Here is a 25,679-nt window from a genome sequence, read left to right as displayed (position 1 = left end):
AGACAGAGAGAGAGAATGTGTGTGTGGGAGGGGGGGGAGGGGGAGGGTTGACAGAGAAAGAAAGAGAGAAGGGACATAGAGACAAGGAGACAGACAGACAGACTGCTCTCGGCCAGTGTCTGGGTGTGTGAGTGTACTGTGTTCTCAGCACATCCCCTGTCTGTCTCCTGTCAGGGAGGGAGGGGGAGAGGGAGGGAGGGAGGGGGAGAGGGGGAGAGGGAGGGAGGGGTGTAGCCTGGGGTATGCTGTTATCCTTGCAGTGCGTTGCTGGTAGATTGTCTCTCCTGCAGGAATAAAACACTGGATGCACTTCGTAACACAGTACCAATCCCTCTTCCCTGTCTCTCCCCTCTCCCCTCTCTCCCCCTCTCCCCTCTCCCTCTCTCCCCCCCCTCCCTCTCTCCCCCCCCCCCCCCCCCCGGGAATACACAGTGCAGTGCACATACCTATTGTGGCACTTGTGCAAACGCTTCCCACTTCTCGATGGATTCCTGGTGTGCATTTTCCAGGGAACCTTCGCTTGAACGTGTGCTGCTGTCAACATGGTTTGGGATCTGACCCCGAGGCAACTGCAAAGGGCTTTAGATATAATAATATCTAATATATTCGGGGGTTGTGGGGGGGGGGGGGGGGGCAGTGTATTTCAAGGTTTTATTATTTTTGTTGTAGATATTTTGGAAAGGGGGAAGGATCGTTCACCCGAGGGTAATAATCCCCGTTATAACATAAATGCATATCAGAATAAGTGGTCACCCACGAGACTGTTTGGGTGCAATTAATCGGCTGCCACGTTTCGCCCACAAAATACACAGTATATCCTGCGAAGCGCTTTGAGACACCGTGAAGATGCGATAGGCGGTATGTCAAATGCAAGGATGATTATTATTATTGCATCCCATCGCAACGCTGTCTGGATAAATGCACTCTGGTGTTCGCACAGAATTTAGAAATATCATTGCCGTTTCCCCACTGACCTCCATCTACAGGCCTGACCCTCATGTCCTATTTTTTTTGGCAAAAGGGATATGATTAATTGGGTTTCAGCAAACGCTGTGTTGCAATGAACACTATATTTGTACATTTGTCAGGGAATGTTTGAATTAGAGAGGGTTTCCATGCATGAATTGTTCTGCTTGAAATAAACAGAGGAGTGCGGAGGAAGGAAACTTGTGAGACCTTAGGCAAGTTTCCTTACTCCACACGCCTCTGTTTACCTCGGAGTACGAAGGAATCCAGATGTTAGTCGATTGGCGGGTCGATCTCCGGACATGATAATCCCTCCAAAGAAAAAAAAAATTGGTCATCAATCCACGACTGTTTGTGGGACTGTGACTGTGCGCAATTGGCTGCTGGGTTTCGCCCACAAAATACACAGCCACTCCACTTTACAGTCTATTTCGGTGAAGCGCTTTGAGGCGTCTCAACGACGCGATAAGCCGCGGTATCAAGCGCAAAAGGTTATTGTTAGTCTAAGTGTCGTTGTCGTGTTGATACCGTGTAACCAAGCCGCCTCGCACGCTGATTCGAAACTGAAATGCACTTAAAATGTTGCAAAAGATTAAGACGTGTCGGCTGAGTGTACTGTCAGATGACTACGTGCCTGATGTGATGCACAATTCCCCTTTTCTTTACCTTAAAAAAAAGTAACAGCCCTGCACACGGTTTTCTTGTCTCGATTACTTTGTACATAACCCTCCACACAGTCGGACCCAATCTTTGTAATCAGTCGCTGTGGGGGACTGTCCGTTGGTGGCTGTGTAATTGGCACGTGTACACTCCGAGATGCTTTTTATGGAGACTCACTTCTGCTTACACTTGTGTAAACTGGTCAGGCGTGCAAATAAATCTGTGAAACAGACTCACTCCCCCGGGGGAGACGGTGGAAGCAGAAAAAGTGTTGATTCTTCCAAATGCAAATCAGGTAGATTTCTTTTAAGAAATCATATTTTGGGAATAGTTTCAGCCATGACACGTGCAAGCAACTGCCGGGATGGTGGAAGGCGAACTGGATGGACCTCGGTCTTTTATTTGTCTTGTATTTTCCTCTGTTCCCCTGGAAGCCGTCATGGCTGAAGGTGACAAAGGCAGCAGCAGTTCAGGAAGCCGTTGTGGTATTTTCGATGTTGACTGTCCAGGGCCTTGGGACGTCCTTCTGACGTGAAAGGCACTGTGCAAATGTACGTTGTGCTTGAGGCGCTTCACAGAATCGACTGTACAAGTGTAGTGACTGTGTGTTTTGTGGGCGAATGTGGCAGCCAATTTGTTTGTGCTCAGCAATATCCTGAGAACAGCCACAAAGCGAATGGCCAATTTTATTTAGGGGATTGTTGCTCGACCGGAACACGTGAGAGAGGTGGAGAGAGAGAGAGAGAGAGAGAGAGACACTCACTGCCCTTATTGAACCTCAATCCCTTCCCATTTGTCTCCGGGCGTTTTTTTAATGTAATTTTATATATAAATATAACCACTGGCAGAATGCGTGGAATTAGTTTAAATTATTTATGGATTGTGATTGTGCTGCACTAGTTCTGTTGGGCACAGATGGCGACTGAGAACAGTGATCAGTAACGGGCGGGGAGCGTGGCACGTGAGGATCCTGAACTCGATCCGTTCTGTGATAGGGAGCCAGCGTAGCCTAGAATAATAATAATAATAATAATCTTTGCACCTTATCACGTCAGAAAGATGTCTCAAAGTGCTTCACAGGATTTTACTGTATATTTGTGAGCGAAAATGCAGCAGCACAATAACGCGCAGCAGCTTCCTACAGACAGCCATGAAACTAAATGACTAATTTTTATTTGAGGGATTGTCGGCCAAGACACCGGTTGGAAAATTTGTTTGACTTTTATTTCTCTCTCTTCCTCTTTCGGTGGGCTAAGGCGGGCTTTAAAGTTGGGGGGGGGGGGGGAGATGCGTGTGCGTGCGTGCGTGGCATGGAGCGAGTCTGGGATGGAGTTCCAGAGAGCAGGTGGAGGAGTTGGGTGAAAGCTTGCCCATCGATGGCGGGGCTGGCGAAGGGAGTGGTTGGAAGGGGTAGAGTACCAACCACAGCGCACTTTAAGCTTCTCTTTCTGACGGAGTGCTTTAGGACGAATTAGTCACAGTTGGTTAGGTGGGGGGAGGGGCAGGGTCATATTAAATCTATTTATAAATTAACCGCAAGAAAGAGCTTTCCCCCAAGTGCAACTTTGAAGGGTTCCCAAACTCCGAATGTAATCTGGTCTGCGCTTCACATAGCAGAGCAGAGGCCCGGGTTGTCGCGGCACGTTTGAAGCCCTCGCTCCAAAGGGATCTGTTATTTCTCTTGAGAGCCGATGGTACATGTAAATATTTGCATTGGGATTGTAGGCAAATGTGGCAACTGATCCACACAACACTGTTGTCGCATAAACCACAAGACGGGAGATGCGGACAACCAAATCAATTCTCGCTTTGAATACAGTGACCCACAAACAGCCGTGGAGCGAGTGAACGGTTTCACTTGGGGGATCGATTGTCGGCCATGACACCGGGGGAGAGAGAGAGAGAGAGAAACTCCCTTCTCTTTTGGGATAGTGCCGCGGGAGATCTTTAACGTCCACCTGTCGCATCAGGTGGACATCTCGAAGCGTTTGCTTCAGGAGATTTTACTGGCTAACGTGTAGTGACTGTGCTTTTGCAGGCTAACGTGGCAGCTTGGCAATCTGCGCACAACAGCTTCCCATGGAGTGAGTGACTGATTTTATTTGGGGAATTGTTGGCTAGGACTGGGAGGCGGGGGGGGGAGAGAGAGAGAGGGGGGGGAGAAACTCCCTTCTCTGTTTAAATAGCGCTGTGGGACCTTTAAATCCGCCTGAACAGGTGCAGATCGGTTTTATGTCTCGTGAAGGACGGCACCTCTGACAATACAGTGGTTTTATGCCTTTTTTTTTGACAAATGCCCAGGGTATTTCTTTCTTTCTGCCCTATTTTCCTGACCGCTTTCGTTTCTCAAGAGGACATGAATTTTTTAACGTTTTATTAAAAAGAAGTCAGTATGTTTATAACGCTTCCCCTTTGGTGTCGGTGGGAAGGAATGGGTAATGATTACTACTAATACTAATAATCCTCCCGTCTGATCCAGTGTTGTCGAGACGTCTCAAAGCGCTTCACTGGATCCACTGTAAACTGGAGTGACTGTATGTTTTTTTTGGGCCGAAACGCGGCAGCCAGTTTGCGCACAGCAACATTCCCCCACAAACAGCCATGGAGCAAGTGAGCAGTTTGACTGGCGGTGGGGGGGGGGATTGTCAGGTGGGACACAGAGAGAGAGAGAAACTCCCTTCTCTTCTCAAATAGCACCGCGGGATCTCTAACGTCCGCCTGGATTGGAGCGATACCAACCCCCCCACCCCAGCTCGGGTCCAAATCCCTGACCGCCCAGCACATTGGGGCTGTCCTCCTGACTCGAAAGGTGCTGTGTAAATGTCATGTGTTGTTGTTGAAAGTGCGTGAAGTGGCTACGCTGACAGGACTGAGCCAGACTGGGAGTCCGGCTAAAGCACTGGTAATACACTGACACTGCAGCAGTTGTCTCTTGTTTCACTGAGGACCTGATTTGCAGTGGGGAGGGAAAGGGGAACTGAAAGCTGAGCTGGGCTGTGCTGGGCTGTGCTATGCTGGGCTGAGATAATACTGTTTATCGTGGAAATAGGCCCACAGAGCTTTCAGGCATATCCGTGCGTACCCCAAACCCACAATGGGACTCCAGCCACAATACTCCCCCCCCAATCAGTCGATCAGTCTCAATCAATAAGTAAATAATCATTTTGCCTACAAAGTACACAGTCACTACACTTCACAGGATATTCTTGAAGCGCTTTGAGACGTCTCAACAACCTACATGCTATTATTACAATGCAAAAAAATAGTGATGAGATCAGCAATGACTTTCCAGCCCGGGTCAAGCCTCCTCGGAGTGATCGGGCTGGAAAGATTAGGGAATGAGACCATCTGGCAGAGACGAGGAATTGAGCAAGCAAAACATCTTGGAAAGATTACCAGAGAGGCGAGCGCGAGGAGGGGATGAATGGTGCTCAGAACGGATCTTACAGGAAGATAATAATGAGAATAATGTGTATCCTTGCATTTGATATAGCGCCTTATCATCACGTTGTCGAGATGTCTCAAAGCGCTTCACAGGATATATTGTCAAACGAACTTGACTGTTGTGTATTGTGTGGGCGAAACGCGGCAGCCAATTGCGGTGGATTGAGTGTGTTTTTCCCTTGGAGGGGTTATTACCCCCGGAAAGCGATTTCCCCCCAATCGACTTAACAACCGGGTTCCTACTTACTGCCGGGCAAACAGAGGCGTGTGGATTAAGGGAACGCGTCTAATGTATCTCCCCGCCCGGACCCGAGCCAGATTGTGCCATATTTAGTCTCCGCCACACTGCTCGTGGCTAAATGCTTGTGTAGGTCGCTAGCACTCACTCACTCACTCGCTCACTCACTCACTCGCGCTCACTCGCTCCTCCTCCTCCTCTAGTACCATCCTCCGTGGGCAGATTGGCTGCCATGGCAACCAGCTGCCTGCTCTCTGCGCTTGTTAATTGCGGAGAAGCCGCGTGTGAACGCAACACACACGGCCAAAAGCCCGACTAGAGGTGCGAAGAGAGACGTTATTATTGGGGTGGGGGGGGCGATCGACTCTGTTCCCTCTGCCCACAGCGAGGTGCCATATGGTGTTTCATTGCTCCGGTTATTGTTGTTGCTAAATCCTGTAGCTCACAGCGGTTACAGCACTCGCGAGCGAGCGAGAGGACCTGGGTTCAATTCCCAGTCAGGACAAAACGAGACGTTGGGCAAGTTTCCTTACTCCACCCACACACACACACACACCCACACACACACACCCACACACACACACACACACCCACACACACACACACACACGCCTCTGTTTACCGAGCAGCAAGTAGCAACATGGTTGTTAAGTGATTGGCGGATGACTATTCACGGGCGGTAATAATCCCTTCCGCAAAAACAAAAATCCGTAATAATTTGGTGACTCAATCCGCGACTGTTTGTGGGGACGCTGCTGTGCGCAATTGGCTGCCGCGTTTCGCCCACAAAATGTACAGTCAATTCACTCTACGGTATACCCCGTGAAGCGTTTTGAGACGGCTAGCAGACGTGATGAGGCGCTGCATCAAATGCAAGGATTGTTGTTGTTATTATTAATTCTCACGCAGATTCATTCCTCAACGTCGTGAGGGTTTTATTTTTTAATTGCACTCTTTTTTTTAAAATACACCTTGCGAAAATCGTCTCGTAATTTCCACCTCCCACTGCATCCCCCCACCCCCCACCCCCCCAATACCCAACAGGACTCCACGAATTTCCAGCTCTCGGGGGGGGGGAAAAAAAATGCTGAGAAAGATCTTTACTCACACAGGAAAAATCCGTGTGTGTGTGTGTGTGTGTGTGTGAGGTCAACCCAATATCTTGGGTCCTGTAGCTCAGTGGTTAGAGCACTCGCTTTGCAAGCAAGACACCTGGGTTCAATTCCAGGCAGAGGGCGAAACCTTGGGCAAGTTTCCTTACTCCACACAGAGCCTAATAATAATCCCTCCAAAAAACCCAAAACAATAATAAATTGGTCATTTTCAATCTACGACTGTTTGTGGGACATTGCTGTGCGCAATTGGCTGCCGCGTTCGCCCACAAATATACAGTCAATTCACTTTACAGTATATTCTGTGAAGCGCTTTGGGACGTCCTCCCGACGTGAAAAGCGCTATATCAAATGCAAGGATTATTATTATTATTATTATTATTATTATTATCTTCACTTCTCCTTCACCTCTGTAATTGCCAGCCTCAGCGTTCGTGTGAAGGCCTTCCAATTGTAATAAATCATTGCGCCTGTTGGTTTTATTAGCCTGGGTAATAAGGGAGGCACATCCCCTCCACCTTGCCCCACGCTCTCCGATCTCCAGCTCCCCACCACGGAGGCAACAGCGACAGCTAATAATACAACATACAATAATAATAATAATCCTTGCATTCGACATAGCGCCTTAACACGCCTTCGAGACGTCTCAAAGCCCTGCACAGGATACGCTGGATTGACTGCTGTGTTTGTGGGTGAAACGTTCGGAAAATTGTTGGTAATTTTGAAGCCGAATCTTTGTACTCGTGTGTTTTTTTTAAAAAAAAGACTGCCGCAAGAAAAATCCTTCGGAAGTTGGGGATTTAAGAATTTGCCCTACTCTCTGTCCAGTCCGAAATGCTAAGAAAATAGCGCGTTCTACAGAACCACATACCCGGACAGAACTTCTTCTCAGATGATGTAGTTTCTTCCTTCCTCCAATCCCCCCACCCCACCCATCTCCCCACCCCACCCACTTTCTGCAGGACATCACTGCGCAAATTGGCTGCCCCGTTCGCCCTCCAAACACACACAGTCACTACGCTTTACAGTGCGAAAGCGCTTCGAGACGTCCGGCCAACGTGAGATGCTCTGTGGCAAATGCAGGAGATGTTGTTGTAACTCGCCCCAGACGGGGGAAGCGAGTCTGTGACTTGGTTAGTGAGACACCCCCAGCACCCAAAACACAGGGAAGAAAGTCACTGTGTGGGTTGTAGTTTTGTGTTTCTTTAAAAAAAGGCAGAAAGAGGGGGAGACACAGAGAGACGGGGGGGGGGGGGGGGGGGGGGACAGATAGAGAGACAGGGTGGGACAGACAGAGAGACAGAAGGGGACAGACAGACAGACAGACAGACAGACAGAGGGGGAGACACAGAGGGGGGACAGACAGAGAGACAGAGGGGGACAGACAGAAAGACGGGGGGGGGACAGACAGACAGACAGAGGGGGAGAGACAGAGTGGGGAGAGACAGAGGGGGACAGACAGAGACAGACAGAGAGACAGGGGGGACAGACAGACGGGGAGACACAGAGAGATGGGGGGGGGAGATGCAGAGAGACAGAGGGGGACAGATAGACAGAAGGGGAGACACAGAGACAGAAGGGGAGAGACAGAGGGAGACAGACAGAGGGGGAGAGACAGAGGGGTAGACACAGACAGACGGAGGGAGTGAGAGTTAAAAACCTTGGGCACAGTTCAGCTGTGCTCCAGATTTGCAGTTGATGATACAATCTGTGGCTCAGGGTGAGGCGCAGCTTCACGTGGAACACTTGGAAGGAATCCAGTTGCCTTGGAGATTGTTTTACTGTATTTATTTACTGGTAACCAGTGGCCCTTCTTCCCTGTAATTCTCTCCTGTGTGTGTGTCTCTCTTTCTGACTGTGTGAGTATCGCTCTCTCTGTCTCTCTCTCTCTTTGTCTGTTTGTTTGTGTGTGTGTGTCTCTCCGTCTCTCTCTGTTTGTCTGTGTGTGTGTGTCTCTCTGTCTCTCTCTCTCTGTCGTCTGTCTGTCTGTCTGTCTGTCTGTGTGTGTGTGTGTGTGTCTGGCGCTCTTTAAGTCTGTCTGTGTGTGTGTGTCTCTCTCAGTCTGTCTGTGTGTGTGTCTCTCTCTCAGTCTGTGTGTGTGTGTCTCTCTCTCTCTCAGTCTGTCTGTCTGTCTGTGTGTGTGTGTGTGTCTGTCTCTCTCTCTGCGCCCAGTAATACTGCCACAGACACCAATGTTCGGTGAGGGAGAGAGAGCTATATCATGTTTGATACCACTCCATATCGCATTGTCTGAGTGTCTCAAAGTGCTTCACAGGATGTTTACTGTGAAGTGCAGTGACGTACGTGTATTTTACAGACAGCCAACAACAAAAACTTACTCTATTAATCACTACGCTGTACGGCTTCTCAGAGCCGATTCAATTTTGTGCACAGCAATGTTTCCTGAAACAGCCTTGAAGCAAAATGAGAGAGAGAGAGAGAGAAATAATAATAATAATAACTCCCTTCTCTGACATTGTAACATGTTTGCATTGTGCAGTTTCTACGATCCGGGGTTTTGCAATCGGTTCATTTAAGAAAAAAATAAAACGACGCTCTCAATAATAATGATAATAATCCTCGCATTTGATACGGCGCCTTATCACGTCGTGGAGCGGTCTCAAAGCGCTTCACAGGATACACTGTAATGTGGAGTGACTGTGTGTTTTGTGGGCAGCCAATTAAGAAAAGGAAGTGCAAGGTTTGTGTGGTTCAGTGCAAGGTGACACACAATTGCATGGGGTTTATATCTGATTTGTCTCTTTGTCTCTTGTTTATGTGTGCAATTGGCTGCCGTGTTTCAGCCACAAAATATACAGTCAATTCACTTTACAGTATATTCTGTGAAGCGCTTTGAGACGTCTCGAAGACACAAGAATGTGCTATATAAAATTCAAGGATTATTATATTATTATTTCCCGAGCATTAATCAAACGTATCGATCTTATTTCTACAGAAGGCAGAAAAGTTTTGGCTTTTTGTGCGTAGAACGTTGATGGGATTTAATTAAGTCTTTTAATTATACATATATAAAAATATATTTTAAGAAGAATCAACTTGTTACAAAGGGTGTTGTAATGAAACAAGAGATTTGTCTGTGTTTTTTCAGTCTGTGTCTGTTGGTTTATTTGAATGGGTTTAATTGAGTGACGAGAACTTATTACCTCAATTAGGAGAGTGGCTTTTAACAAGATTCAAAAACAAAGTGTGCGGAGGATGTGAATTAACATAATTGTTGTGAAAGATGAAATCTCCCTGAAAACAGCTGATCGACTGAGTAATCTCAATCCAACTCCTCCCTCCTCGCTCGTTCGTCACAAGAACTCGATAACAGCAATAAAATACACAGTCGCTCCACTTTACAGTATAGTCTGTGAAGCGCTTTGAGGCGTCTCGAAGACATGATAAAGCGCTGTGTCAAATGCCAGGATTATTATTATTATTATTAGTCGCTCGCCCCAGTTTTCTCAGTCCTGTTGTCAGGGGATATATTTATATCTTTATTTGTGTGAAAACACATCAATATTTTTGGCTTTATTTATTTATTTATTGATTGATTGGTTTATCCGTCTGTCAGTCCGTCCATTCGTTCGTGTGTTAGTTTATCGCTGTTGTTCTTGTATACCCAGTCACTCCACTTTACAATGCATCCTGTGAAGCGCTTTGAGACGTCTCGATGAAGTGATAAGGTGCTATATCAAATGCAAGGATTATTATTGTAAGCTAACTGTTACCAAGTGTAGTGACTGTGTGTTTTTGTAGGTGAATGCAGCAGCCAGCTTGCGCATTGGCAGTGTCCCACTAACATCTATGAAATAAATGAGTGGGCAATTGTATTTGAGGGATCGTCAGCCAGGAGGACACTGGGGCAGAGAGAGGGGGAGAGAGAGAAACTCCCTTCTCTTTTCCAACGGGGTTGACGAACATCCACCCGAGCAGCACAGACGGGGAACTCGGTTTAACGTTCCCTCTGAAGAACGGCACCTCTAAGAGCTCAACGCTCTACCTCCCCCTCCCCACATCCACCCCTGCCCCACACCGCCCCCCCTCCCCCTCCTCCCTCCCCCCTCCCAGCTCTGGACAGCACTGGAGCGACAGCCGAGACTGTGATCAGTGTAGGGCTCGATCCCATAACCTTCAGATCCAAGAGCCCTCCCGGCTGAGCCAGGCCGGGAGCTGGAATCTGCTGTGTGTGCGTTTCTGTTTTATGTTCAGCGCCGCTGCTTTGAAGTGACATTTGCTGTTGAGGAGACACATCCCCCCCCCCACCCCTCCACCCCCGGGGAATTAAAGGAAATATTAATTTAGGGTCAGAAGCCAATTCAGAGTTAGTTAAATCGCGGTCGAGCTCCCAGATTCTCAGCAGGTCAAATAAAACAACGCGATCAACAAACAATCCACCAGTTTGGGATTCCTCTTTAGGAATGATGCTGAGCTTGACTTTCGTGTGGGGTGGGGGAAGGGGGGGAAGGAGGGGGTTAAGGCAGAGAGATTGAGGAAGAGAGTACCAGAGTTTCGGGGTGTAGCGGCTGAAAGTGCGGCCACTGATGGTGATACAGAGGGACGTCAGGCTCTCAGAGGCAGCACTTGTGCTGATCGCTGTCAATTACACGGTTACTATTACTACTACCACTTGCATTTACACGACGTCCTTCACGCCGGGCAGCGACCCAGAGCGCTTGACAGTGGCGGAGTCTGACCCCGAGCCCTGGGGGAGAGGGAGGGGGAAGGTGACCGTCAGCACGATCAAGTCCGCTCAAAACCCACGAGCCAGACACGTAACCTGCCACTCTCCTCCGGCCCACAGGATGGTTCTCAAAGCTGCCGTGAAGGCGCTGTCTCAATCGCAAGGATTTGTTTGTTTATTTGCTGCGTTTACTTATCTTATCTCGTGATAACCTGGGGACTCTCTCTCTCTCTTGTGATTTAACTAACGGAATTCTGCCACTGCCGTGGCAAGGCGCGCGATAAAGATCTCCAGCGGCGCTATTCAAAAGAGAAGGAAGTTTCTCTCGCACGGTGTCCTGGCCGACAATTCCCCCCCCCCCCTCAATAAAACCGCTCGCTCACCTTGTGGGTGTTTGCGGGACACTCCTGTGCGCAAACTGACCCACGAAACACACAATCAATCCACTTCACAGTAAATCCTGTGAAGTGCTTTGACAACATGATAACACTGCATCGCTATATCAATATCAAAACGTTAGATCACTATATTACGATCACCTCCTCCAGTGTTGAACCATTGCGATTACAGAATAATGGCGCTGGGTGGATTGGCACAGGCGATTCCGACACACAATCCCAGAGAACTCAGACCTCTGGGGGCCTGCAAATGTTTTGTCTCTCCCCCAAATGTCCGATGTGTGCCCAATGGACGGTCCAAGGCTGGTTTGGAGCCCTGTAGCTCAGTGGTTAGAGCCCTCGCCTCGCAAGCGAGAGGACCCGGGTTGGATTCCCGGGTCAGGGCCAAACCTTGGGCAAGGTCGCTTACTCCACACGCCTCTGTTTACTGAGCTGCAAGTAGGAACCCAGTTATTAGTCGATTGGCGGATCGCTTTTCCATGAGTAAGAATTCTTCCAAAATAAATGATAATAATATTGGCTGCTGCGTTTCGGCCACAAGATATACAACAACAACAACAACAACCTGGATTTATGTAGCGCCCTCCACACCGCTCTTCACAGTAACGGATCTCGGGACCGAGCCCGGGGTGGGGTGGGGGGGGGAAGGTGACCAAAGGCGCGTTCGAAAAGAAAGGTCTTCAGCAGAGACCTGAAAATAGGAAGAGAGGGGGCGAGGCGAGGGGAGTGAGGAAGGGAGTTCCAGAGCCTCGGGGCAAAATATACAGTCAATTCACTTCACAATGTATCCTGTGAACCGCTTTGCGACGTCTCGAAGACGTGATAAGGCGCCGTATCAATTGCGAGGATTATTATCATTATTGTTATTGCAGGGCTGTGAAGCAAGCGGCGTCCCTACGGCTGTTTCCCCATAGCCCGATTGGCCGATGGTCCCGATGTAGAACGCACGACGTGGAGAAAAAAATATGGGTGAGTTTCTGCATCAAGTTGCCAGTCTCTATAATAATACAATATATTATCAATAATAATATTAAACGTCCTTGCATTTGATACCACGCCTCATCGTGTCGTTGAGGCGCCTCAAAGCGCTTCACAGGATACACTGTCAAATCTAGTGACCGTGTATTTCGGGGCCCAAACGCGGCAGCCGGTTCCACATGTGTCAGATATCCCGTCAACCGCGCCCCAGAAACCATTCTGTGGCAATCTCGCAAGGTGTCGTGGGGTGGGTGGGGGGTGCGAGGGTGGGGTTAGTGTAACAGGAGACAGGTTGGCGAGAGCTCACCACAGTGTGTAATAATAATAATAATAATAATCTTTGCATTTGTTATAGCGCTTTTCACGTCTTCTCGACGTCTCGAAGCGCTTCACAGAATAGACTGTAAAGTGAATTGACCGTATATTTGTGGGCGAAACTTGGCCGGAAGTTGCAAGTGGCTTATCGTTTTATGGCACGCGATGTCTGACCCGGTCGGTGCCTGTGCACGGCCTGGCTGCCCGCCCTCTGCCCCGTCAATACAGAGAAACACAATGCTGTCACAGATAAGCCACAGGCTTGACACCTCGTTGCGTTGAATAGGAAGTCGCTGCTAAATTAAACCTGCCCCGGGGGGGGGGGGGGAGTGGGGGGGAGGGGAGGGGAGGGGAAGTGGGGAAGAGGAAGGAAGAATGTGGAGTTAGTTTATTGCTGTGAGACACACATCACAGGATGGCTGCACAAGAGCTCTTGGAAGCCTAGAGCTTACCCCACAACTCTATTGAGCCTGTGCCAGCACTCGCGATCCACCCCCCACCCGCGCTCTGGAGCTCTGTGCTCTACTACCATTTACCTCCCCACCCCCCACCCCCCAACCCGCCCCTTGTTGTTACTATAGTGTGGAGTAAAGAAACTTGCCCAAGGTTTGCCCTGCCCGGGAATCGAACCCCAGGTCCTCTCGCTTGCGAGGCGAGCGCTCTAACCACTAACGTACAGGACTCCACATTGTATCAAGAACAAATGCGAGGATTATTATTATTAATATTATTAATAATCCTTCCATTGGATATAGAGCCTTATCACGTAGTTGAGACGTCTCAAAGTGCTTCACGGTGTATAGTTGTGAATTCACTGTGCATTTTGTGGGCGAAACGCAGCAGCCAATTGCGCACAACAGAGTCCCACAGACAGTTGTGGATTGAGTCACCAAATTCTTACAGAAAAAACTTACACACTCCTTTAATGCTCTTCCCCTTCGAAAGTTTGTGAGAAGGAAGTTTCTCTTCCGGTGTTCTGATAGCCAATAATCCCCCAAATGAGATCAAATTGGCCGTTTACTTTGCAGATGTTTGTGGGGATTTCGCTGTGCACCAAGTGGGCAGCAATATTTCGCCCGCAAAACCACAGTCACTACACTTTGCAGCAAAATCCTGTGAAGAGCTTTGAGACGTGCGTTTCGACGGCGTGAAAAGTGCCGTGTCAAAGGCAAGGGTTTTTATTAGGATTAATTAGGGAGCTGCAGATCGGAGTAATAATGATAATCCTTCAATTTGATATAGAATCATAGAATTATACAGCACAGGAGGAGGCCATTCGGCCCATCGTGTCGGTGCCGCTCTTTGAAAAGAGCTTCCAAATCAACCCCACTCCCCCCACGCTCTCCCCATAGCCCTGATCAACCCCACTCCCCCGCTCTCCCCATAGCCCTGATCAACCCCACTCCCCCACTCTCTCCCCATAGCCCTGATCAACCCCACTCCCCCACTCTCTCCCCATAGCCCTGATCAACCCCACTCCCCCACTCTCTCCCCATAGCCCTGATCAACCCCACTCCCCCACTCTCTCCCCATAGCCCTGATCAACCCCACTCCCCCACTCTCTCCCCATAGCCCTGATCAACCCCACTCCCCCACTCTCTCCCCATAGCCCTTATCAACCCCACTCCCCCGCTCTCTCCCCATAGCCCTGATCAACCCCACTCCCCCGCTCTCCCCATAGCCCTGATCAACCCCACTCCCCCGCTCTCTCCCCATAGCCCTGATCAACCCCACTCCCCCCCTCTCTCCCCATAGCCCTTATCAACCCCACTCCCCCGCTCTCTCCCCATAGCTCTGCAAACTTGTCTTCCCCAAATAATTATCTACTTCTCTATTAAAAGTTGTTACCGAATCGGCTTCCACCGGCCTTTCAGGCAATGCATTCCAGATCCCAACGACTCGCTGTGTGAAAACATTTCTCCTCACCTCCCCTCTGTTTCTTTTAACAACTATTTTAAAACCGACCCACACATCAGTGGAAATAGTTTCTCATTGTTCACCCTATCGAATCCCCTCCTAATTTTGAGTCTATTAAGTCTCCTCTGGTCCAAGGAGAATAATCCTCGCTTCTCTCGCCTCTCCCGATAACTGCAGTCCCTCATTCCTGGTACGGTTCTGGTCAATCTCCTTTGCACCCTCTCCAATGCCTTGATATCCTTCCTAAAGTGTGGGGCCCGGAACTGAACACAGGTGACTATCAATTCCAAAAAAATTCCAAAAAACATCCTTCTGAAAATTCACGTGGTTTTACCTAATTTAGATCAACAGAGGGCACTGCAGCTCTATGTACCTCAATCCCACTGTGTATCCCAGTGTTCCGGCCAACAATCCTCCAGATATAATCTGTCACTCACTTCATGGCTGTTTGTAGGACTTAGCTCATATACACAGTCACTACACTTTACAATCACACTGTTTCCCCCTTCTGTTGTTGCTATTGCTGTTGTTGCTATTGCTGTTGTTGTGGTTGTTGCTGTTGTGGTTGTTGCTGTTGTTGTTGCTATTGCTGTTGTTGCTATTGCTGCTGTTGTTGTTGTTGTTGCTGTTGTTGTTGTTGTTGACGGTTCTTTTCCTGCCGCAGGGGATTGGCTGCTTGTGTCGGGGGGCCGGGGGCGGAGCCTGCAGTGAGGCCACACCCCGGCGGCAACATGTACAGGAGGAACGGGCTGGCGGGCACCGTCAGGATCACATCAGCCACCCCCGAGGTACCCCCCCCACCACGCACTCTCTCACTCTCTCACTCACTCTCTCACTCGCTCTCTCGCTCTCTCGCACTCTCGCACTCTCACTCTCACTCTCACTCCCACTCTCACTCTCACTCTCACTCCCACTCTCACTCTCTCTCACTCACTCTCTCTCTCACTCTCTCACTCATTCTCTCTCACGCACGCACTCTCTCACGCACACACACTCACTCTCTCATGCACTCTCACTCGAGTACTCACTCTCACTCACACTCACTCTCTCGCTCACTCACTCACTCTCTCTCACTCTCACTCTCTCACTCACTCTCTCACTCACACTCGCTCACTCACTCTCACTCATTCTCACTCTCTCTCACTCACTCACTCTCACTCAAGTACTCTCACTCACACTCACTCCCTCACTTTCTCACTCACTCTCTCACTTTCTCACTCCCTCTCACTCACTCTCATTCAAGTACTCACTCCCTCACTCTCACTCGAGTACGCACTCACTCACTCACTCACTCACTCACTCACACTCTCACTTTCTCACTCTCAGAGACTGTCATAATCAGTGTCTGGGCAGATTTGGGTTGTATTCCTTAGCGCAGAAGAGAGTAACGAGAGGTGATGTGTATGGCTATTTCCCCCAGAGGGCACTGTTTATATGATTGAGTGACCAAACTTTTTTTTTGGAGGGATTATTACCCCTGGAAAGCGATCTTCCAATCGACTTAACAACTGGGTTCCTACTGACTGCTGGTAAACCGAGGTGTGTGGAGTAAGGAAACTTGCCCAAGGTTTCGCCCTGACCCGCCTGGGAATCGAACCCGGGTCCTCTCGCTTGCGAGGCAAGAGCGCTAACCACTGAGCTACGGGACTCCATTCCCCCCACCCACCCCCTTGAAAAAGTCTCCTCTCGGCAGATCATCGCACTCGGTCATCTTCTCATCGATAGCCTTCAGTCACCTTCTCTGAGAGATGCCATGTGATTACTCCCTCCCAGACAGACACACACAGACAGACAGACAGACAGACAGAGACACAGACAGACATATAGACAGACACGCAGACAGAAAGCTTTGTGCTGGTTTGTGAGGGTTTAAAGCCCTCTGTGTCGGACATCAGTCATTCCCAGTATGACGTTACTCCTTGTTGGTGATTCCTCCAGCTTCTCCTTGTAACTCTACCTCCTCCAGCAAGATACACATCAATCTTTCCCCATCAACACAAAATGGGTCATTGAGTTTGTAAGGTACTCGGGCTCAGGAAGCTCAAAGAGACGGAATGCGAAAGTATTTCCAACGTCGCAAACTACACTCCTGAGATCCTGATAAATATGATATGTAATCGTTTTCAAACTGAACATAAACCCAGAATATATCTGCACATGTAATCATATTTATATGTGTGTAATGGTGCGTGTGTCTATTTCCATCTGGTCATTGACGATCTGGTCTTAACAATCGTATTTTTGTATGTGTGTTGGCTTGTGCAAGTGATACTTTGTGAGTGATAGTTTGTGGCATTATTAATAATAATCCTTGCATTTGATATACAGCCTTATCACGTCATCGAGACATCTCAAAGCGCTTCACAGGCTGCACTGTAAAGTGGATTGACTCCGTTTTGTGAGCGAAACACGGCAGCCAATTGCGCACAGCAGCGTCCCACAAACAGTCGTGGATTGAGTGACCAAATTATTATTATTATTTTTGGGGCGGGAGGGATTAATACTCCAATAATTTGGAGCGAGTAATCACCTGTAAAAGATGTTTTGTGGTGCTAGGGCTCCGTAACCCTATCGCCCCCATTTTCGCCCGACTCCACTGGCTTCCCATCACACAGAGAATACAGTTCAAGATCCTGGTCCTCACCTTCAAAGCCCTCCGCGGTCTTGCTCCCTCCTGCCTCTGCGACCTCCGAACCCCCTACCATCCTGCTCGCTCCCCCCGCTCAGCGGTCTCCCCCACTTCGAGACACTCTGCCCCCATCCACTGGAACTCCATCCCACAGTCCCTTACCTCCTTCAAGACCCTCCTTTTCGACCGTGCTTTTGATCTCCCTGCTTTCCCCCCCCCCCCCATCCTCCACTCTCCCCTATCCCGACCCTCAGGAATCAGGCAGGTGAGAGGAGATGGGGCAGTGATTGATCCATTAAGCAGGAGATGTGAGTGAGATTGATTGCAACCTGGTACTTGTGTTTAGACAGGAGGCAGACAGTGTGAAGGTGCTAATGTTGATTGCTGTGCGCAGGTGAGGGGAGGGCTTTTTTAAGAAACATTTATTTGCATTTCGTCTGCTCCTATTCCTCACAGCGTTGTGATAAAACCTAATTACTGAGTCTCTCTCTACGACAATAACAACTTACATTTATATAGCGTCAGAGAACTGAGCCGGGCTGCCCTGCTAGACTAGTGTGTGCCGCTGTCTGTACTCCACGCCAGCCTCCACTCTGTTCCCTCTTCACTGTCTCTTCAGCAAATCTTCGCTGAGGATCACTTTGCTGTCAGGGTGAGCCGTGGCATTCTTCTTTGTTTGAGAAGAAGTGGCAGCAAACGGTGGGCAACAGAAATACTGAGCGTGTAGTGGCTGTGGGGAAAACATCCGATCGAGTAAAAAGGCGCATGCGTGTGTGGTGTGTGCGTGTAGTGTGTGCGGTGTATATGTGGGGTGTGCGGGTGTGTGGTATACCTGTGGTGTATAGGTTGTGGTGTGTGTGCCGTGCGTGTGCGAGCATTTGCGTGTGTGTCTGGCGCGTGTGTACAGTGCCTTGGGACATCCTCCCGAAGTGAACGGCGCTTAACCAATGTCATTTTGGATGGTATTGCACGATGACATGCATGTGGTGTGCAGGGTGTGTGTGAACTCTGTGCGTGTGCGCATGTATGTTAGTGACGTGTGTGTGTGTGTGGGGCGCAAGTGTTGGGGAGGAGGATGGAAGTGAAAGAAACAGCTGCGAGAAAAGGACAGGCAACACGATCAACTGGTTATCCATCTTCCGTCCCCCCCTCCCTAACCCCCAACCGCTGGTTGCTACTCCCTTAATAACTGAACTGGGAGCCGGTGACAGCCCCCAATCCCCCCTGACCCCACACTGAGAAAGATGGGAGCCTCGTGACCCCAGGCTGTTCTCGTCCCTCCAGCTTTCCCAATGGCTTCCTTCTCCCATCGCTGAGATTTGTCCTAATTTTTCCCTCTCTCTCGCTCTCTCCCTCCCTCTCTCTCTCTCGCTCTCTCTCTCCCTTCCTCCCCCCCTCTCTCTCTCTCTCTCTCACTCTCTCTCTGAAAAAATTAAAAGTTATTAAAAGTTTTGCTTGGAATGAAAAGGCTTTTACCCCATGGGGCTGCCTGCCTTGTGGAACGTGCCATCTGCCTGTGACTTTCCACGGTGTGCGTGTGCACGCGCGCATGCATACACGCACACACGACACACGTATACACACGCACCACAAACACCACATGCTCTCGCACAACACACACCCACGCACGGACACACAGACACTTTTTTTTAACTTGAATGGATTTTTTTCCCCACACGCACACAATTGCTGAATCGATTCAAATGTTCAGCACTGAGGTCGGTTGTCAGGTTGGGGTATCGAGGGATACGGGGCAAAGGCGGGTCAATGGAATTGAGGTACAGATCTGCCGTGATCTAATAGAATAGTGGAACAGGCTCGATCATCATAATAATAATCCTTAGATATGATACAGTGCCTTATCACGTCTTCGAGACGTCTCAAAGCGCGAATGACCTCCTCTTGTTCCTAAGTCCAGAGTTGGGGGTTGACCCAGTGTCGTGTGCTCGTTTGACGTCGTGTCTCTGGCTCTCGGTCTCTCCTCAGGGCAGCAGCAGCTCTGAGTCGCTGGATGGTCAGTGCTCGGATTACGCCATGAAGAGCTACGACGCGGTGGTGTTTGATGTGCTCAAAGTCACGCCCGAGGAGTTCGCTGTGAGTATCACTGCCCCCAACTGGGGTTTGGGTCCCTCTCTCTCTTTTAGGTCGAGGGCTGGATTGGGGTGGGGGGGGGGGGGGGGGGTTGTATATGGGGCCGAGGCAGAGCAGTGGCATGGAATGAATGAACCGACTCAGTATTTCTAATAATAATCCTTGCATTTGATACAGCGCCTCATCAGAGGTTTAATGTCTCATCTGAAGGACGACAGTTTCAACAATGCCACACTCCCACACCACCCCCCCCCCCCCCCCCTTTACTCAGCGATGCCCTGAAGTGTCGGCTTAGACAATGTGATTCCATGTCCAGACGTGGTGGGGCTTAAACCCACAATCTTCTGACTCTGAGGCGAGAGCCCCACCACTGTGCCAGGCTAAAACCAGGGAAAACCCTTCTGACCCCCAATGTTCCACTGACCGAGCTGAGCTGATGTGTCCGAGACTTTAATGGGGGGGGGGGGTGTTGACACAGCAGGAAAGCTCGCTCCCCCCCCCACTCTCTTCACACACGCACTTGCTCTCATCTCTTTCATCCCCGTCCAAGTAATCAGTAATGTGTTTGCCATCATCTGAATGCCCTGGGGTCTCAGCTGCGATGGGAAATGGTTTAAGAGTCTGTGTTCGTCTCTTGCGAAGGCAAACTTTGAAAACTTCCTCCCTCCCTCTCTCTTTTTCTCTCTCTCTCTGTCATTCTCTCTCACTCTCTCTCATTCGTGGAGTCCTATAGCTCAGTGGTTAGAGTGCTCACCTCACAAGCGAGAGGACTGGTTTTGATTCCCGGACAGGGCGAAATGTTGGACAAGTTTCCTTACTCTGCACGCCTCTGTTTACCCAGCAATAAGTAGGATCCTGGTTGTTAGTCGATTGGTAGATCGCTTTTCCGGGGATAATAATCCCTCAAAAAAAACACAATAATGAATTGGTCATTTCCATCCACGACTGTTTGTGGGACGCTGCTGTGCATAATTGGCTGCCGCGTTTCGCCCACAAATATACAGTCAATTCACTTTACAGTCTATTCTGTGAAACGCTTTGAGACGTCGAGAAGACGTGAAAAGCGCGATATCAAATGCATTATTAATTTCTCACTCTCATTCTTCCACACTCTCTCTCATTCTCTGTATCTCACTTTCTCTCACTCTCTTTCATTCTCTAACACACTCTCACTCTCTTTCATTCTCACTCTCTCTCATTCTCTCACTCACTCTCATTCTCTCACACACTCTCTTTCTCATTCTCTCTCTTTCATTCTCTCTTCTCTCATTCCCTCACAAACTCTCATTCCCTCACTCTCTCTCTCATTCTCTCACACTCTCTCTCATTCTCTCACACCCTCATTCTCTCTCCCTCTCACTCTTCCACCGAAACAAATGTTGAAAGCTGAGGGTTTATAAACGTGATGCCAGGGACTGAGAGGAGAAACGACAATGAGGACACATCTGTATGCAATCGGACGGACTGATCATTGTCACAGATGTACATCTCCCACCAAATCCATCCTTCTGCACTGAAATGCCATTTTCACTCTGGTCCATTTCCAGCCTTTGTTGTTATTGATGAGCTGTTTCATGTCTCCCAACCTTTGTGCAAATGCGAAACCCTTCCAACGTATGAAATAGTTCTTCCATCAATACATTAATCACTGGTTGTGGCATTTTTGACTTTTGTTTTATGGACAAACCCGCCGTTCCTCAGAGAGACTAAATTCCCCCTTAAATCTCTTTCCAAACCTTTTTACTGTCGGCCCCAACTGTCTGTCTGTGTGGAAAACCGATCTTCTTTAGGAGACTATTTTATTTTCGCTCTTCAATCCCGTCGATGTGCGGGGATTGAACAGGGCTGAAATTCACGGCAGGACATATTTGTCTTAAAAAAAAGGCAATTATTTTGGTGTGTTTTAACAGAATTCCCGCTTTTATAAGTTCCCATCACTACAATAATCTGCTCTCGACATTCTTTTAAGTCCCTGACCCTGAGCCTCAGTCTATTCTCGTGATGACACGAACCATCTCTTGCCTCTTCTCTTTGTTCAAACCTTTTGTGAATCTAGAGAGCAAATATTCCAAAACATGGTGAAACTTTCTCTCTCTGACACTATTCCATTCCTTCAGCTTCCTCCCCCCACCTCTCCCCCACCCCCAAATAAAATCAGCCGCTCGTTTCATGGCTCGTTTGCCTACAAAATACACACAGTCACTCCACTTAATGGCTGAGAAGCGCTTTGAGACGTCCTTCCGACGTGATAAGGTGCTAAACCAAATGCAAGTGTATTATTACTACTTACACTGCTGTGAAGCTCAGCTGCGCTATGACCTGGGGCTTGTGATCCCTGTTTATGAACCACAGAGATTTACAGCACAGAAAATGGCCGTTTGGCCCATTGTGACCCTGCGGGGTCTTTTAAAAGAGCGATCCTTTCATAGAATCATGCAGCACAGGAGGAGGCCATTCGGTCCATCATATCCGTACCAGCTCTTTGAAAGCTGTCCAAATGAATCCCACTGCCCCGCGCTCTCCCAATAGACCTGCGAGTTTGACCTCCCAAAATATCTATAACTCTTTCAGTCCTATTTACCTACCTCTTGCCCTGCTCCCCAAACCCCATCCTAACGGACAGTTTATCTTGATGTGTACGTCATATATAAAGGGGGAGGATGTTAGCAGTGTGGAGTCTGGGTATCACTAAATCCAAATGGAGCCAAAAAACTAAAAGTTATAATTCTCTTGTATTACAGAGCCAGATTACGTTAATGGACGTCCCAGTGTTTAAAGTCATTCAGCCAGAGGTGAGTTAAAGGGTTTGTACTCGACACTTCTCTGATGAGAGGGATCTTGGACGGGGGAGGAGGTGGGGGGTGTTGGGAGGTGGTCTGTTTCTGGTACATCTGGGTGATGTTCCATTGACCATTCATCCCTAAACCTGCCCCCCCCCCCGTGCCCATCTAAATTGACCCCCACTATTTGCCAATTTATGCTCGAACTTTATGTTTATGCTTGAACTTTATCGTTGAACTCTTTCTTGCTTGTGAGTTCATTGAACTTGTGTTGTTTTTTGATGGCAAAATAGTTCCTTCCTTTCTTCTTATAATAATAATAATAATCCTTGCAATTTATCACATCATTGAGACGTCTCAAAGCGCTTTACAGGATATACTGATTGACTGTATTTTTATGAGCAAAACGAGGCAGCCAATCACGCACAGCAGTGTCTCACAAAACAGTCGTGGATTAAGTGACCAAATTATGATTATTATTATTCATTTATTTATTTTTTGGAGGAATTATAACCCCTGGAAAGCAATTCACCAATTGACTAACAACCAGGTTCCTACTTATTGCCAGGTAAACAGAGGCGTGTGGAGTAAGAAAACTTGCCTACGGTTTCGCCCATCTTGGGAATCGAACCCGGGTCCTCTGGCTTACAAGGCGAGCGCTCTAACCACTGAACTACAGGATTCCTTCCTACCTTCCCGTTAGAAGAAACTAAGGCACAGTTCGAACGAGGCCCTGTTGTATTGCTCACCGCGCCCTCTCGTGTTTCAGCTGGGAATTGCTAACCAGCCAAAGACTGGCTCTGCCAACCAACTACCCAAAGACCAATAAAGCTCATGTGGAAACCCACTGGGGGAATGTATAATTGCAGCTCATGCCTTCGTTGGTTGGTTGCTTGTCATCTGCTTGCAATCTTGCAGATAGGAAATTCCCTTTATGCGTTCTGTATGCCAGGACCTCTTGCAGAAATAATTTGAACTTTGGAAACACTGGGATTAATTGACCCAAGGCTTTAATCTTCGCCTTGTACCAGCTCCACAGCTCCGTCTTTCTGCTACAGATCATTAACTTCCAGGCTTTGCCGTTTAGCTGCATAAGTGACCACCGCGCTCGCTGGCTAATGAGCGAAGAGGCTTTGGAGAGATGTTTTGACGTGATAAGGCGCTAGAAAAATCCAACTAGTTTCTTGTAAACACGCAGGATAAACACAGAGCTGCCATGGGAAGAGACGGGAAAAGACATTGTTTCCACAACACTATAAACTCCTTTCCCCCCCCCCACCCCCTCCTCTCCCCCAACGGGCCACTGCCTACCTCACTGTGAAAATAACTCCGTTATTCAGCTCCTCAGGGCAGCCTTTCTGACGTGAAAGCCGCTATATAAATGTAATTTTGCTGTTGTTTTTAAGAAACAAATTCCCTCGGCAGTGTTGGGAAAGAGAAAGGAATCTCTCCCTATGTGTGTGACATAAAGGAGAGAGGAGAAGGGGGTGGGGGGGAGAGAGAGGGATGGGGGGAGAGAGGGGTTTGGGGATAAGAGAGGAGGGAATGCACTGATTGCTCAATCCTGTCGTTAGGATGTCCCTTCACTTGAGTCAACGTGATGATTGAGCCTTGACAGGACCATCGCATTTCCTCCTCCCCCCCACCAAGTGGGCTATATACAGAGAACAACAACTTGCGTTTACACAACAACAACAACAACTTGGATTTATATTGCGTCCTCCACGCAGGGGGCAGCGTCACAGAGCGCTTGACAGTGGCTGAGCGGGGTGGGGGTGGGGGGGAGGAGAGGGGTCAAGGCAGGAAGGGACTTGAAAATGAGCGTGAGGGTTCCTGATATCGCTCTGTTCGGCAAGAGGGAGCCGGTGGAGCCTGGCTAGAGCTGGTGCGATGGGGAACAGCGTACTCGAGTGGGCGGGTGGGGGTGGGGGCGGTGATCTGGGCAGCTAAGTGCACGTGGAGTTTTTTTTGTTAAAATAATCATTTTCGTTTCCCGTTATGTGATGAAGCCATCACTCAGTCCTTTACAGGAAAGCTGAGCTCGGGATCCAGCACTATAAACACAGGCACAGTTTTTGTTTTATTTTCCGAGGGTTTCAGTGGTAAGGAATGCTGCAGGATTTTTCCCGATGTTCCACATGAGCGGCCTGGCGCGTGGTGCCTCTCCCTCCGCCATCTGCTGACGCTCGCCTTTTCCGATTTCGATGGCAACGGGTGTGGAAAAGAGAGAGAGAGGGGAGGGTGGGGGGGGGGTAATGGCTGTGGGCGTCAGAAAAACCTCTCCCCCCCCCCCGGCTCCAAATCGGCCTCAATGCACCGCTAATCATGGTGATGGGGAGGCGGGGGGTGGGGTGGGGAGGTGCAGCATCAAGGGGAGACGGTGGCTCCCTCACTCACACCCCCCCCCCACCCCACCCCTCCACGGCCATAGCACCCCCCACCCCTGAGAACGTGCCTTTGAGTGTAAGCGGGGCGAAAGCTATTGGCTTTGCCCCCCCCCCACCCCACTTGCTCACGCCTGTGCCGTTCACATACGCTCGCTCGTTTTTAACCCCCTCCCCCCACAAACGAAACCAAAAGCATATATGTGCTAATATGTGTGTGTGTATGTTTCTCTGCTTCCTTCCTCTCCTGATGGTGCTTCGCTCATCACTTCCCCTTGCTCTCTCTCTCTCTCTCTCTCTCTCCCTTTTTCTCTCTCTCTCTCTCTCGCTCACACACACACACACACACCTGCCTCCTACAGTTTCTCTGGTAAACCACACCATTTGGCACACGGCAAACAGCCGCGAGGTGAACGACAGTCAAACCCGGAGGTTTGTTGTCCAGGATACGGGCGAGTGGGGAGAGGGAGGGTGGGGGGCCGGGGGAGAGGCAATCTCCTCCCCTTTACCTGTATCTTACGGGATCTTTAATTGAACGTTCACCTGAACAGGCAGACAGATCCACAACTTAACGTCTCTTCTGAAGTACAACGCCTCTGATAATGTTTTTTCTGTCAATCTCTCCCCCTGTGCTCCTTCCTCTCTCTCTCTGCCCCCCCTCCTCCCCTTCTCTCTCTCCCCCTCTCTCTCGCTCCCTGCTTCCCCCTCTTTCTCTCTCTCTCTATCTCTCCCTGCTTGTCTCACCCAACTCCAGTCTCTCTCTCTCTCCTCCCCCCCACACCCCCGAACCAGCCGTGCTCTGTCACGTCAACCTTGACCCATGAGCTGAACATCCCAGCGTGGGGGTTGATGCCAGAGCCAACACCACCAACAACAACTTGCATTTATACAGCGCCCCCTCACGCAGAGTAGCGTCCCCGACCCAGTCGTGCCAATGCCACGTGTGTGCGAGTGGATGAGCTCCATAAAGAGAGTTGTAAGCTCGGGGTTAGGAGCGTTGAGGGGGGAGGGGGAGTGGGGGTTAAGTAAAAGAGCAAAGCTTTCAGAGTGGAGCCCAATTTATCGTTTGAATATACCTTT

General features: G+C 49.3%; 1 protein-coding gene across 1 annotated transcript in view; it reads left to right on the top strand.

Annotated features, from left to right (window-relative positions):
* LOC103173145 (ras-specific guanine nucleotide-releasing factor RalGPS1-like) overlaps positions 1 to 25,679 on the top strand; it is a 43,421-nt gene that overhangs the window by 586 nt on the left and 17,156 nt on the right. The window contains exons 2-5 of the mRNA XM_042337440.1: positions 12,378 to 12,474; positions 15,380 to 15,503; positions 19,331 to 19,438; positions 22,177 to 22,227. Coding sequence (XP_042193374.1) covers positions 15,447 to 15,503; positions 19,331 to 19,438; positions 22,177 to 22,227 — 216 coding nt within the window. The 5' untranslated portion in view covers positions 12,378 to 12,474; positions 15,380 to 15,446. The remainder of the gene's footprint in view (positions 1 to 12,377; positions 12,475 to 15,379; positions 15,504 to 19,330; positions 19,439 to 22,176; positions 22,228 to 25,679) is intronic.

The sequence above is a fragment of the Callorhinchus milii genome, unplaced genomic scaffold (genome assembly GCF_018977255.1).
Source record: "Callorhinchus milii isolate IMCB2004 unplaced genomic scaffold, IMCB_Cmil_1.0 Scaffold8, whole genome shotgun sequence".
Lineage (NCBI taxonomy): Eukaryota > Metazoa > Chordata > Chondrichthyes > Chimaeriformes > Callorhinchidae > Callorhinchus > Callorhinchus milii.
The sequence above is the reverse complement of the archived record's forward strand: the minus strand, read 5'-3'. Positions and strand labels throughout refer to the sequence as shown.